This window comes from Ixodes scapularis, unplaced genomic scaffold (assembly GCF_016920785.2).
Source record: "Ixodes scapularis isolate PalLabHiFi unplaced genomic scaffold, ASM1692078v2 PGA_scaffold5__190_contigs__length_132052651, whole genome shotgun sequence".
Lineage (NCBI taxonomy): Eukaryota > Metazoa > Arthropoda > Arachnida > Ixodida > Ixodidae > Ixodes > Ixodes scapularis.
The window spans coordinates 73987680-74001753 of record NW_024609880.1 but is presented as its reverse complement, the minus strand read 5'-3'; the positions used below and the strand labels follow the sequence as shown (position 1 = coordinate 74001753).

At 47.1% G+C, this 14074-nt stretch overlaps 1 protein-coding gene across 2 annotated transcripts in view; it reads right to left on the bottom strand.

Moving 5' to 3' along the window:
- LOC8052741 (mediator of RNA polymerase II transcription subunit 12-like protein) overlaps positions 1–14074 on the bottom strand; it is a 107386-nt gene that overhangs the window by 83386 nt on the left and 9926 nt on the right. For both annotated transcript variants that reach the window (XM_040222507.3, XM_040222506.3), the window contains 8 exons: positions 12743–12889; positions 12256–12355; positions 11447–11766; positions 10062–10185; positions 8046–8422; positions 2814–2922; positions 1741–1955; positions 1071–1235 (listed from right to left, as the gene is read on the bottom strand). In XM_040222507.3, coding sequence (XP_040078441.2) covers positions 1071–1235; positions 1741–1955; positions 2814–2922; positions 8046–8422; positions 10062–10185; positions 11447–11766; positions 12256–12355; positions 12743–12889 — 1557 coding nt within the window. The remainder of the gene's footprint in view (positions 1–1070; positions 1236–1740; positions 1956–2813; positions 2923–8045; positions 8423–10061; positions 10186–11446; positions 11767–12255; positions 12356–12742; positions 12890–14074) is intronic.

Sequence of the window (14074 nt, the reverse complement as noted above, 5' to 3'; positions counted from 1 at the left end):
TTGTTATAACCATTAGTTTGTTATAGCCAATGTCCATTTCTTCCCACTATAGCAAGCAAGGGGAATTATGATTGCTTTGTTATATCCATTAGTTTGTTATATCCCATTTTGTTATAACGAGGTTTTACTGTAGTAGGTAGACCTCATAGCAAGCTGCCTTGAGGTCTGCCCACTAGCCTTCAATCAGAGCCAATCACAGCTCGGCATTCTGACGTCACCACAACCCCTGCAAAAGAACTAGACGAACTTCCGCTCTGCATAGTTGCACCCATCACCAACGTACAGCACGCAACTATGTTAGCACGACCACAATGTCAATGCTTTTCTGAATTTTACTTCAGAATGGTATTGGCAGGCATCACATTTGACCTCTTAGGTTGGTGCCTCGATGATCACTTTCTACCACTCTAATATTCTTTTATCATAGCCTTTCGTTTCTAAAAAGAAAAAAAATAATACAAGCGATTGCTTGTTTACGCTGAGAGTGCCGCAGTGGGTAGATGTAATAAAATTGCACTCCATCAAGACAGTTTGAAGCAGTGGTGGAGGCAATGATAACCAGACTATTTCTTGCATAATTCGAGAGGAAATGTGTGCCTGCTAGACATACAAGTGCAGTGATGGACAGTGGTGTACTTTGCAATGAAGTAAGTGTTTAGAACACTGCTTAATTCCAATGAAGCTATGGCTAAAGTCACACTTTGGGCATAGTTAGCGTTTTCAAGTGCATCCCAAGCTCCCACAACAAACAAGTCTACAACCTAACGATGACAAAAACGCAGCAAAACTTCAAAGCAGCGCCCAACCACACGGCCATTATGGAGATCTTCAAAAAGGCTCCTGGACCAGAAAGGTTTGTTGGCAGTATGTTACAATGCGTGGGTTCGCATTCTATTCTAGCATATCAAATGCCCCTAAGGGTTGCTTTATAATTAGAGACGAGGAAACATGATACATCATGCGGTCAATCGGGACTAACAACAGGAAGGCAACATATGGACCCAAAATAATGAAGAAGAGACACAGCAAATGTGTGAGTGCAACAAAAAAAGAGGAAGAATGTCAAAGACCTTGCCGCCGTCAGCAATGTCCATAGAGGCCTTCTTGGCAAAGAGCTTCAGCAGCTCCTTGGTGACCTTCTTAAGGGCGTGCCTGGCCTCGTCCCTCAACTTGCCCACTCCATACAGCAGGATGTGGCGCTGGTTGCAATCGTGGGACCACAGACCTCCTTCCTCCTGTGGGAGTGCAGCAAGAGTATCGGCATTAGAGAGATCAAAACTCCACTTGGAAAGCAAGCATCAAAAAAGGTGGCCTGCGACTTTAGTTCACTCCTGCCAATACTCAAAAAAATTAAAAAACATGCGGTGAACATGTTTCTCATATATGCTGGAGGGGTTCTCGTCATACATCGCACGAATTTGAGGAGCTCAGAAATTTGCTGCCTTGGCAAAAACTTCCTCTCCACACCCTTCTCACACAAGTTCTCATTGACCTTCAGACTACGGTAGTCCTTTCTAATCCTTCAAAGTTCTATGGCAGTCTGAACCGAACCCGACCAACAGAGATTAGGAAGGCAGGCAGGCAGAAAATGAGCTCGGAAATGGTGTGGAGGAGAACAAAGCTGTGGAGCTCTCCTCAGGGTTAGACTTTAGCTATGGTCCCTATAAAACTACAAGTTTCTGCTCCAACGATCCAGCTGCTCAAAGTACTTCCCAAGTACAGGGTACAAAAGCGACTTACCTGAAGCAGTGGGAAGTGCGTGGTGTACTGCAGATGTCTGAGGGCCCAGTTCTTGCTGCGCGTGGCCGCCTGGGCCCCGCCGGACGCGGTTCGGTCTCCCCCGGACAGGCCTCCCCCATGGCCGCTCCCGCCCCCCCCAACCCCCGGGTGGTCCACCAGGGGAGTGTTGGGGCCCTGGAGAGAGCCCCCTTCCTCCTTGTCCGAGCCCACAGAGTCTGCAAAGAAACGGCCATGGTGAGAGACACTAAATAGGCCACACTTAGAACGGCGACACTCAACTCCCCGACTGCTTCATGCGCACCGCTATTTGGTCGCCTAAGGCAGAGCAGACGCAGTTGGTGACAGTTACAAATCGAAAACGCGACAGGAAACTCAGGCAATATTGCTTTGCTCTGTCACAAATGGTTTCAACATTTCTGAAGGAGAGAAAAGTGTTTCCTGCTGTTTCAAATAAAACTTCTAACTGGCAACTGACTCTAACTTAGTAATAAGATTAATGAAGAGCGATTGCTCCGAAGCGTGGCTCATTAGTGGCTCAGGTCACGACGAGACCTGTCGCAATGCACGTGGAGCCAGGCAGTGAGGACGCCAACGATCTGAAACTACAGCGCCCAGAACGCATCCCCGACCGACCTGTCCACTGTGCTCTCATTTGCAGTCCCTCAATTTCTGCCCGACGTCCTCGCGCTCGCCTTTTGTTGCTGCCCGTCGCAATCCTGACAGTGGCAAAGCGGCATTAGTGGACACGGCAGATGCCTGTTCTGCCGTAGGTTGTTCCCCAGCTTGACGGTTCGCGGGACCGGGAGTCAGGACGCTGTGACAACCGCCGAGAATTCGCGAAAACCGACGGCACGATAAACGCCCGCTCCCGCGACACTGTTACCGCTACAGGACCACTTTCAAAGTTTGGGTGGGATGGAACGCCAAACACATCAATCGAGAATGCGTGCCAGGCACCATACCGGAACCACTGACACGACCGATGGCGAAGACGAGGTACGGCGAGCGCCTGCCGAGATGCAGCCCGTCTGCCAGCTGGCCAGCCGACAAAAGTCGACTGGGGAAACACTCACCAGGCTGATCGCTCATGTTCTGCTGCCCTTCCTTGATGTTCTGGAGGATCTTGTCCAGATCTGCATCAAGGCCTGCATCATCCATGTCCATCTGCACATTCCATCCCACCTGCAAGGGTGCCAGCAGCATCGATTGCTTTATGTTTGACTCACTCCACCCGCATTTTGGGGGGGGAGGGGCTTGGGGGCCATGTGCACCAAAGTAGTAACGCGCAGCAACTTGGAGACGTGTGTTGCAAAAACCCGTAGACTTGGATATCTTGAGCTTCCTGCTTTTTTTTATGATTTCAACATGGATAGGAGCACCAGCATGCACTCCTCGAACAGTACTAGACTATGCACATTAAATACCCCAAGACATGTTTTCAAAAAGCATTTTTTTTATTTTTTTTTTTATTTATTAGAATACCTACATTTCCTGAATAGGAAATGTAGGTATTTAAAAGGGCACTCACACCACCCAAAATTATTTTGTTAGGCAGTTTATTATGCTGTTAGGAGACTACCCTATCAATATTTTGCTAAGGCACCACATATATTTTTAATGAAGTAAAAAAATGCACCTGCTCGAAACCGAGACTGAAACTGGACTGGGAGGAAGAAGAAATAAAGAGGAGAAAATTACCAGAAGTCACGTGGCTGTGCAACTCGTTTTTTCTCTCAATATACTTGCAGCTTTTTAGAAGCTACAAAAAAAAATAGGTATCATATTTTTTGTCTATTTTTAGTATTGAGCGTGTGCTTTCAATGACCCACGACTTTGATTATCCTTGGTGGTTAAAGGGAAGCTACGGAGCTTCTTGGAAAAAATGAGTTAGAAGTGAATTCTAGTGTATGTTTACCCCATGAACCCGAATACCCAAACCATTTGCTGCGTTAGTATTGTTAAACGCGAGAAAAACGCGAAAGACAGTCGCTGTCCGTGACGTCATCGACGGATCTTTTGGCTGCCCAAGGCTAGGGGGGCGGGGCTTCAGCACTATTTTGAAATTGCTCTTCTGGCTCTCCGGCGCGTCGCATTGAAATATAATTTTGATATCTGTTATTCTAAAGGCCAAATGAACGCAATTCAAGCGTTTTTTCTCAAATGTAGAAGTGCCCCATCTTCCCTTTAAGTCTAAACCATAGAAAATGGCACGTGACCACAGAGAAGAGAGTTAGCGCGACTCAAACTGGCCAGTTCTCGATCGTCAGTCTTCAAGCGAAAAGGAAACGAATTTCGAGCCACAAATTGTCTTCTGGGTAGTTGGGCTCTCGTATGCCATGTATAAATAAAAACCTTGGTGAGCATAAATACCCTGTCAGAGTCCCTTTAATACAGGAAGTTAAACTTATTATATAGTCCTAAAAGTCCGTATCAAATATGGTGCCTAGAGTTGCTCATCGTTCCAAAAGTATCAATAGGCCCCAACATTCATTTCAGAAGAGTACTGTGGCACTGATATCAATGGCTACAAAATAGTGGACCTGCACAATTAAATTCACAAGAAGCAAAGATACCTAGAAGAGCCTGCTATACGAGTGGGCAAATGGGCTAGCATTCTTCTTTCACAGACTAAGTTATGAGCTACTCAATATAAAAAATCCTAGCAAACACCAACATTCCCACCTGTGCCTAACCAGCCATGATTCACCGGCTGTACAAAGCTCCCACATAAGCATTTTACGTGTATTTCCCTTTTATTTTTTTTCTCCCTGCTTCAAAATGGCTGATATAAGCCAATGCCAATCAGAAACCTCAATTTTCCTTTTCAAGCGGACGCTATGGAATGCGCTACTCTGAGACCACTTAGTAGCTCCACCCAATACACCCTCAAAGACAAGGCCCGCTTAATTTCTGTTATTACTAGTGGATTCCCAACCCACCCCAAATGGGAAGCACGCTGAACCATCTGGCAGTAGGCATGTACCTGCATAAAATGTCAGCGTAGCAAGGTTCATCGCCACACTACCTCCCTGAATGCAACATTTCAGCTCCCCAACGTACGCTTCACTCACATCCACATACCATAAAATACCGGGCAAGCGCCCACTCAAAATATAGAGATAATCACGAAAAAATGGGGGATGGGCGCTTGTCCGGTCATCAATTTTACATATAAATGTGCTGTGCATATTTTCTCAGATCTTAGAAATTTGGATATGGGCGCTTAATGTGGAATGGACGGATGCGCGGTATTCTACGGTAGACACTGTCGGAGCCCTTCCCCCCCTCAAGGTTACCGGTACCTCTTCAACGTCATTGATTGTTTCACCAGATGGCCTGAAGCAGTTCCCCTAACAGAAATTGTCTATGAATCTGTCATACCAGCATTCCTTACCTCATGGTTGCTGGATTTGGCGTCCCTACAACAATCACCCCCGATTGCAGGCGACAATTCCAATCCAGCTTGTTCAGAACACTCTCACAACTACTGTATTTACTCGCAAAATGAACACACTTTTTTCCCAAAAAATTTCCACATATTTGGAGGGAGCGTTGATTATGCGGGGTGAAACTTTTGCATTTACAAACTTCGTGCAAATGTCATATTAGGAGCCAATATCACATGGCAAGGTATTGTGGCCCGTTTCCACTGATGGAGGCACATCCACGGCTAGACGGGGGCGCGCCACAGTAACCATGCTTTTTGAATTGCAAACCTTTTTAGGATGCTTTTGGCGCCTTTTGCTAAAAGGAAAGCACTCTACGAAGCTCACTAACACAAAGAGCAATGCGACCGTTGTTAGGCCTAACAGCTTTCATGATTTCACTGTCCGAAAGCGGACCACAGACGACGACGTGTTTGTTGACATCAGCGCATCTGATAGGCAAAGAATGTCTGGAGCTGGGCAATTCCTCGACCCAAGCTGCGTCACGTGTGCATGCTGCTCGGTTTCACGGTTGATCACTTCCGCAACTACGCACTTGAAGCTAGGGTGACCACCTTCCTGCTAGCGAAATGCGGGACACGGGGGGCAAGGGAGGGGGGGGGGGGGGGGGGGTAGAGAGGAAATTTATGAACATGCAGACCACAAACCGAGGCCCTGTTACCGCATTTAATATCCTGTGCTGTTTATACGCCTGCTAATTGTATTGCAGCAATTAAGCTAAAATAGTTTTCACTCCCAGTTATATATCTTTTTATGCCAAATATGTTACTAAATGTGTAATTTGAAAGCATAAAAATCAACTCCAGCAGCACTCAATGCATCAAATGAACTTACGAAGCAGTCAATCTTTTTCGGGTTATTGTTTATTGTCAACGCTTACTTTTATGAAAATGGTCCTAGGCAAATTTTTAACAATATGTTCTTTCTCTTTTTGCCTTGTAGGGCTGTCTTCACTATAAAAAAAAAAAAATCAACAGCAACCCTTTTGCGTTAAAACAGCGATATGAAAATAATGGCAAGAAACGAGCAATTTTCTTTTACAATATTTTGCCACTAAAGGGATAGGCACAACAACGCATGCTCGTCGGGCCTCCTGCAGAACGACAATTGCTTCCCGCAATGCTTGGATAGAAAATGGCGTACCATTGTAATTCACACGATTACCAGTGACCTCCGCGCTTCCCCGTTGTTCGGCAGCACCATGAGTTGCAGAGTGAATTTTACTACAGCGTGAAATGCGGGACATTTTGAAGATTGGGGAACTTGACGCGGGACACGAGCCTTCAATGCGGGACAGTCCCGCGAGTCGCGGGATGGGTGGTCACCCTACTTGCAGCTATTACGAGAGCGGCTTGGCTTGGCTTGGCTTGACTTGGCCAGACCACTTGGCGGCAAAAAAAAAATTGGCTTCGTGGGTTTGGTGGCTAGTTAAGTTGGACGCAATTTGGGACGCAGAGCCAAAAATTGCAGGCGCGTTCATTACACGAGAGAAAAAGAAGTTCAAATGTTTGTATCAATTGTGGAGGATGAATTCATTATGTGAGTGCATTTATTATGCGAGTAAATACGGCACTCGAATTTCAACACATCTCAACGACATCATACCCTCCTAGAGCGAATGTACTCTTTGAATGTTTTCATGGGCAACTCAAAACAGGCATTACTGCATCAGGCATTACTGCATCCCAGTCGACAATCCTGGACAGAATGCCTTCACCTCGTAATGTTGGAAATCGGAGCTGTAAGCAAGCTAGACTTTGGGTGCAGCACGGCGGAGTTGGTCTACGGCCCACAACTTCGCCTAAAGACTTTGATCCTATATAGACAAACTTTGTCCATTACCCACATGACAATCCCAACGACAAAAAAGGTTTGCCGGCCCAGATCATTCCACCACAACAAGTCCTTGTGTGACAGGACACTGTTTGACATTTGCTACAACCCACTTACGATGGCCCGTATAAACAAAACTTCTGGCACGAATGGACAAACAAACGCTGTTGACCACCTTAAGCTGGCAAGCGTACCTCCTTCCCTCCGTCGGCATGGCACCCGAAACAAGAAGCCTACCATCATCTGCCGCAACGAGCATTCCCTCACACCACAAAAACACGAAACCCGTTCCCGCATTGTACAATTCTACCGTATCCCAGTGTAGTTCAGACTAGCGCACCAACGGCTTCTTCAACTGCTTTTTGAGCCGGGGGGGTAGTCTATGTAGCAATCGGCATTGTTGTAGCACGTCGGCCACCTAGCTGTTCCTGCCTTGCAGCGCGAGCACGCATGATCCATGAGCGCACACTCCCCGAGTTGCGTGACACGAGCTACAGAAGGAGCACGGCGAGCTCAAGGGCTATGTCTCGGCGCTCGTCGGACTGGCCCGCATCATTACGACTCCCGTAAAAATGTACAGTCCAATCCACTTATAACAATATTAACAAAACCCGAAAATTCAATCGTTGTAACCGAATGTCATATCTGGACTAGAAACTGTGCATTTCTGGTCTAGAAACTCTAGAAACCGATCGTCATAAGCAGCACGTCGTTATATGCGGTATCGTTATAAGTGGATCACACGGTAAATAAATAGTTGGCGATTTGGAAACAAGGCCACGACAACTACGAGAGGTTACAGCAAAACAAAAGATGCACACGTCTTGGCGTCACAGTCGTTACGAGGCACTGCGAGACGCACTCGTGGTGACGCGGACGGAAGACGTGTGGTACTGCATGGATCCGCTAACGACAGCATTAAAGGAGGAAAGGAGCAGGCATTGTTTTCTAGGTGGCATTGCACTAGCATCGCCTCAGGTGTGTGCAGTGGCACCACGCACCGACGTGCGCGGGCGGCAGACTCACGTCGTGTTTCACGGAGCTCGGCTCGAACATGGGCAGCGAGTCCGGCTGCCTGCCGGGGTCCCCCAGGCCCCCCATGCCCAGGCCGCCCAGCCCCAGGGCCATGGACATTCCCCCGGCCACCCCAACGGGCCCCGGGGAAGGCCCGAGCGAGGGGTCCAGGAAGCCGGTGAGCGAGGGCTCCGGGGTGCCCCCAGTGGCGGGGGGGTTGGCCGTGCTGGGCAGGGTGGCGCCCCCCGGGGGGTGGCTGGCGAAGTAGCCCCGCGAGATGAGAGTGCACATGTAGGCGTCGTGCGAGAACACGTCGCAGTGGATCAGCTCGGCAAACAGCAGCACCAGGTTGGCAAACACGGCGCGGTTCTCGAACGTTGGCTTGTCATCTGCAAGACGGACACCGGTTTTTCGTTGCGGCACTTTGGTCCCTCAGGAAAGGCGCATTTCAAGCTCATTGGAAAGCCTTAAGGGGCACTGAGGTCGTTTTTGAAAAAGGTAGTTTTTGATCTTATATTGTTTAAAATGTTAGTTCCTGCATATACCAACTCCTATATTACAAAATCGCTTATTCATCTCAGGGCAATAAAAAAACATGTGGACTCTTTTTTCTCGCGGACTACATTGTGTGGGCCAATGAAAACCCTAGAAAAAGTGCAGATGCCAAATGATTTTATTATACGTAACTCCTTTCGAAGAGAGCCTGACAGGTACACATTTGGATAAGACTCCTCTTTTTCTTCGCGGGCAAAGCCATCGCTTGAAACTCGCCGACAAGTGCCCTTCGTCAACCACTTCACTCGGCGTGTCGCAATCTTTGCGACACGCGGAGTGAAAAGGCAAAAAAGGCGTGTCGCAATCTTTGAACACGCTTTTAACGAGCAAATAAGCTACGCACGATTGTGATTTTGGGTTTGTTGGGATGCTTAGAGCGTCTAGATTGAGTTGTCACCACAAACACAAAAGGACAACCTCAGAATCGACTTCGGAGCCCCTTTAATTGCCTTGAAAGACGGTGGAGTAAGCACATCCCCCAGCAACTTTGTGGTAGAATATTACGAAGGTCACAAAAAATATGTATTGGTGGAACGGTAGTTCTGAAGCTTCCATGGTTTTTGTCCGTAATATATGCGCTGTAGAAATTGTAGGCTTAAGTTAACCAGCCATAACACACCACTGAAATAGGAGTTGTGCAACTTCTGCAGTTTTAAAAAGAAAGTATGAAAAGTACATATAGAATAATTAATAATGAGCCCAAGGGAATCAGACTTTGCACAGAGAAATTTTTAGGTCAGAATTTATACCTGTGAGTCAAATAACAAGCAAGAGACAAATAAGCTGGTGAACCTGCAACATTATAGAAACCCGAGACCAAGGAACAAAGAAAATTAATGCCTCCTTGTTCCTCGGTCTTGGGTTTTTCTAACATTTATTTCCATCCTCTAGGTGCTCATTCTCTAAAGCATAATGCACTATAACTGGGCTGAACTGTAATCTCCAATAACCAATTACGGTATTAATGTGAAAGCACTGTCACATGGAGCGAAGCCGGCGTTGTCTGTAATCGTCTGTAGCTGCGAAATGGCAGCTAAATTCCCATTGGCCGAAAGCACAACAATGCAGATGTTTCGCCACGAAAATTGGCGAGGCCGCTCAGGGTCAAAGCGGACGCGCCTCAGAAATGAAACATAAAGAAAAGCACAGCAAAGCAGCTGCATCGTCACGGAAGCCGTGGAGCCCGTGGGGTTCACCGCATCGCGCAGTTGGGGAGCGTGATGTCACCGCCAGAGCGCAGTGTAAAAAAGGAAGACAAGGTGCACAGCTTGTAGGAATGCACTGCAAGTAGGAATGCTTTTGCATTCCTACATGTAAGTAGTTTTAAGCGTCCTCTTTAGTCTTTTTTTTTTTTTTATATACTGGACTGTCGTGGCAGTAGTGACACTGCACAGCTGTGCTGTGCAGCACTGCATACATCTATGCTGAGATAAAAACACTGCCTTGAACGAAAAGTGACTGTCACCCACTCACCGAGAACGGGGGCTTCCGTGTCCAGGAAATTGACCAGGAGGTTCTGGAACACGGGCAGTCCCATGGGAGGAGCGCCGGAGTCCTGTGAGTCCTTCTCGTCCACCAGGTCGGCGTCGTTGTACTTCTGCGCCACGGAAAAAACTTACTGCCAGCATCACCCAAGGAACTGCCCACATAGGGCAATACCAGATGCTGCAAATCAACCTGTCACTGACATTCCATCTTGCACGCTCTTGCAACAATACCTGGATTCCCAAGTTTGCTTAAAGGCTAACCTACAGAATCGTCTTATGCCAAAAAGAAAACTGATTCCCAGCTTCCTCCTCTCCCCACCCTCTAGCTCTTCTCTCCCCACGAGATCGGGTTTCTGAGATAGTGCTCCCGTTAGAAAGGAGAAATATGTATCCCTCCTTCTCAAAGGAAAAGGAACTGAAGGAGGGTTTCCTGCTGTCAGGTTGCTTGTCTGCCTTTATCTGCACCATTCTCGCCACGCTTCGTCAAATGATTTGACAGGTAAGCAAAATGCAACCACACTGTTTACCTGGTCCTCAAAAACAAGCTTACTCACAGGAATTCTACCAACATTTTTTATTCTCATTTGCTTTATTTGCAAAAACCAAATGTCATTTGTGGCGGATTATTTTTAAAAAGAGGTTGGAGAGGTCATGCCTTCCAAAAAGGCACAACATTTTGGAAGACCTGACCTCGGACTTGTATGGCACATGCAAACTAATACGCGTGATTGAAGAATGCTCGAGTCATTTAAAGTGGCCAGCGAAACAGGGTGAAGGGTGAGGAGCAAGGGAATCGGCTACAAAACGAGAATGAAGGGCCCTACAAAGACAGAAAGCCAGCTGCCGCAACACAGCAGCCAACCGGCAGATCAAGCACAAGTTCACGAGTAATTCGTTAGTTGCAAAAGCGTGCAACAGACAGTGGTTTCAGGCGGACATCAGCAAAGGCATTCTAAATGCTACGCACTTAGGGCATTTCTGGAAAATGACAGAGACAGCTAATATTTTTATTGGCACACTATGATTAATCACGTGACATCACGTCACACACGTGAAAACCCACCAGGTGAAAATTAGTCTGTCTACACCTGGATTACCGATCAGGTTCCATCTGGAACCAACTGGGAATGACACAGCCCAGCTGGATTCAGCTGAGTTCCAGAATCCAGCTGGAAATTAACCGATTTTCACATGGGGTGGCACACTGTCACTTGACCCGATGTCACGCGAAGCGGTCAGTGATGTCATGGCGCCTAGTTGCGGCGTCATGTTATGTGCTACACAGACCACGGGCAGAAAACGAAAGCAGAGTTAAGCTTCTGCTAGAATGCCATTCAGCATTAATAACAAGACAAAAAGGGGAGGACATACCTCCACGCTGAGTTCGTTCTGCCTCTTCTCAAGCAGACGGGCAACAACAAGGGCCCTGTGCTCCCCGCTGCGTTTGGTGGTCACCGCCCACTCGCAGAGGAGCCGCACAATTGGCTCGTCCTGAGGGGGCGGAGCCACCAGCTGCGGGGCCCCACCCTCCAGCCCTGCCCCGCCTCCGGCTGCCATCGGGGCCTGCGACTGGTCAGCACGGGAGAAGATCTTGGCGTACAGCGTGTCCAACGAGTTGTTTGCTTCGACGCGGTCGAAGCTGTGCCTATCTAGCGCGTCCAAGGCTCCCAGGACACGGGTGATCGTCGTTCCTGCACAAGAACGCAAATGAGAGAGGGTTGCAGTGAACTGCAGGAGAGACTTCCAAAATGTCCAACGACAAAATTGTGGAAGTGTTTTCTAATGCCACCCGACAACACTTATATCCCGGTGCCGTTCCTCCACAATGCGCCCAGTTGGATGGAAGACGAGGCCAACCCGTTGTACCGCTTAGGTTCGTCCAACGTCATTTACCTGTGCTCTAAACCGAAAGCCAGGAAACATTCAGTAGGGCCTATCCTAGACTGATCTTACATTGATGAGAACAACTGGACACAAACATTGGATCAGCTTCAAATAAAAGTCAAAATGTAGCAAAAATAATTCATAAAGGTTCTAGTGTAAAAACTTTGAAGGTTCTATGTAGCCTACTATTCCTGAACATTGTTTGTGGGACGCCCAGGCTCATCAAGAATATACAAGACGAGAAATAACAATGATAAAAAAACAACCCCTTTAAAGGGGGTTGTTCCCGGCCTCACCAGCCGCCATCTGTTGCCACTTGTCACAGGACCACTGCAGCTCAGCGGCACGCCCTCTCTGGATGACTTGCTGCTCAGCACGACGCAGCTCTAGCCGCACCTGCATGAATTCAGTGAGTCAAGGAACAAATGTCTAAAGCAAATATTCATCAATGACAATATAATTAGGCATAGAGGTAAACACAAACACATCATGAAATCTGACCTACATAACTGTAACACCTTTGAATGATTGGTGTTGTCGCACGCATTGCACAATAACAGTTGGGTGAACAATTGCTAAAAGACATGTTTGTGGTATGGTACACATTGCTCTAACATTCTAATACAAAAGAAATAACTCGACGGAACAAACACATTTCTGGGACCTGTTTCCCTTTCTCCACTGAGAATTTCTCTTTCACATACCTTAACAACGGTATAGTGAGTGCCACGCTTACTGAGCATTCCAGGTAAGCAAGCGGAGCCTTTGCGACAGTTATCTTACCTGCGCGTTGTAAGGCCTGGGAGCCATGGGTAGACAGGAGGGCGGGCAGGGCAGGATATCCAAGGGGCTACCGTTAAGTATGGGATTGGCCTTCCCCTCCCCAATGTTGTTCCACACCAGGGCACTGGGGCACTCTAGAGTTATCACCTGCACAACGTTCGAGAATCGTCTTTAAAGGGGCAGTGCTACAATTCTTGTACTCTGCGCAGATGCTGCCTATAATTGATCTCTCATGTTTGTAACCTACGAAACATGCACTAGCTTTTTCTCCGCACGCAATGGTAGCCTTCACCCCCTCAACTCGCAGCCGGTACAAGCGGCCACGTGATCTCCAGCCGATTATACGCCGCCCGTATTTGTCGAAGCCATGCACGCGGGACGCGCACCAACTCGCGCAAAGTGCAGGACATGCACCAAGTTCCAGACACTATTAGGGTACGGCTATTGTCGTTCTAGCAGCAATTGGACACGAAACATTACACAAATGATTGTCAAACGGTTGATTATCGCGAGCGCAAATCGAGTGCTTGCGCAATGCTCAGGTTAAATCTATGAGCCACATTAAAATAGCGTCACTTTGGGGAACGTGCCGACATTACGACCTCCAATCTACGTCACTAAGTTTTGCAAAGGAGAAATTGAAACAAAAAGCACACTTTTATACTTAAAATTATGAAGCAACAAAGAAGTTTCTCCGTCAGTGGCCTTGCGTGCAAGTATACTTGGGTCCCAATAGTGCCAGTTAGCTTGTATAATGTGGAAAACATTTCAACTGGATATTGTTGCACCACCCCTTCAACCATCCTGCTTCATTTGCATGACTGTTAAGATCTGTTGTGTCAATAAACAACATAAACGCTCTGTTGTTTGCAGCTAAAACAGCAAGCAGCAATGATTGACTTAGGAAAGGGTTAGGTAGGACTCCACTGCCACGAGGTATCGTATTTTGTAGTGATAACCTATGCCAAAAACAAACAAAAAATCAAGCAGCATTATGCAACACTTTGAGCCGCACAAAATGTGTTCTAGTCGTTAAATTCCTAACAATAATTGTATTTTATTTTATTTAAGATAACCTCTAGAATCATTCAGAGCACAAAAAGTGTATCTCCTATTCCCTCGGTCCGTTGTGCAGCCACTATGTAGGGCAGACATATTTCAGAAATAATATAAGAACTTTAAGAAACCATAAATAAATCTGACGAGAAATATTAATGCAATTCGTCCACTAGAAGTGTGGCACGAATTTCAAGACCACAGGTCTTGAAATGTATACCACACTGCATCCAGTAACATCTATGTATGACTAGCATGAAACCAGAATGACAGAAA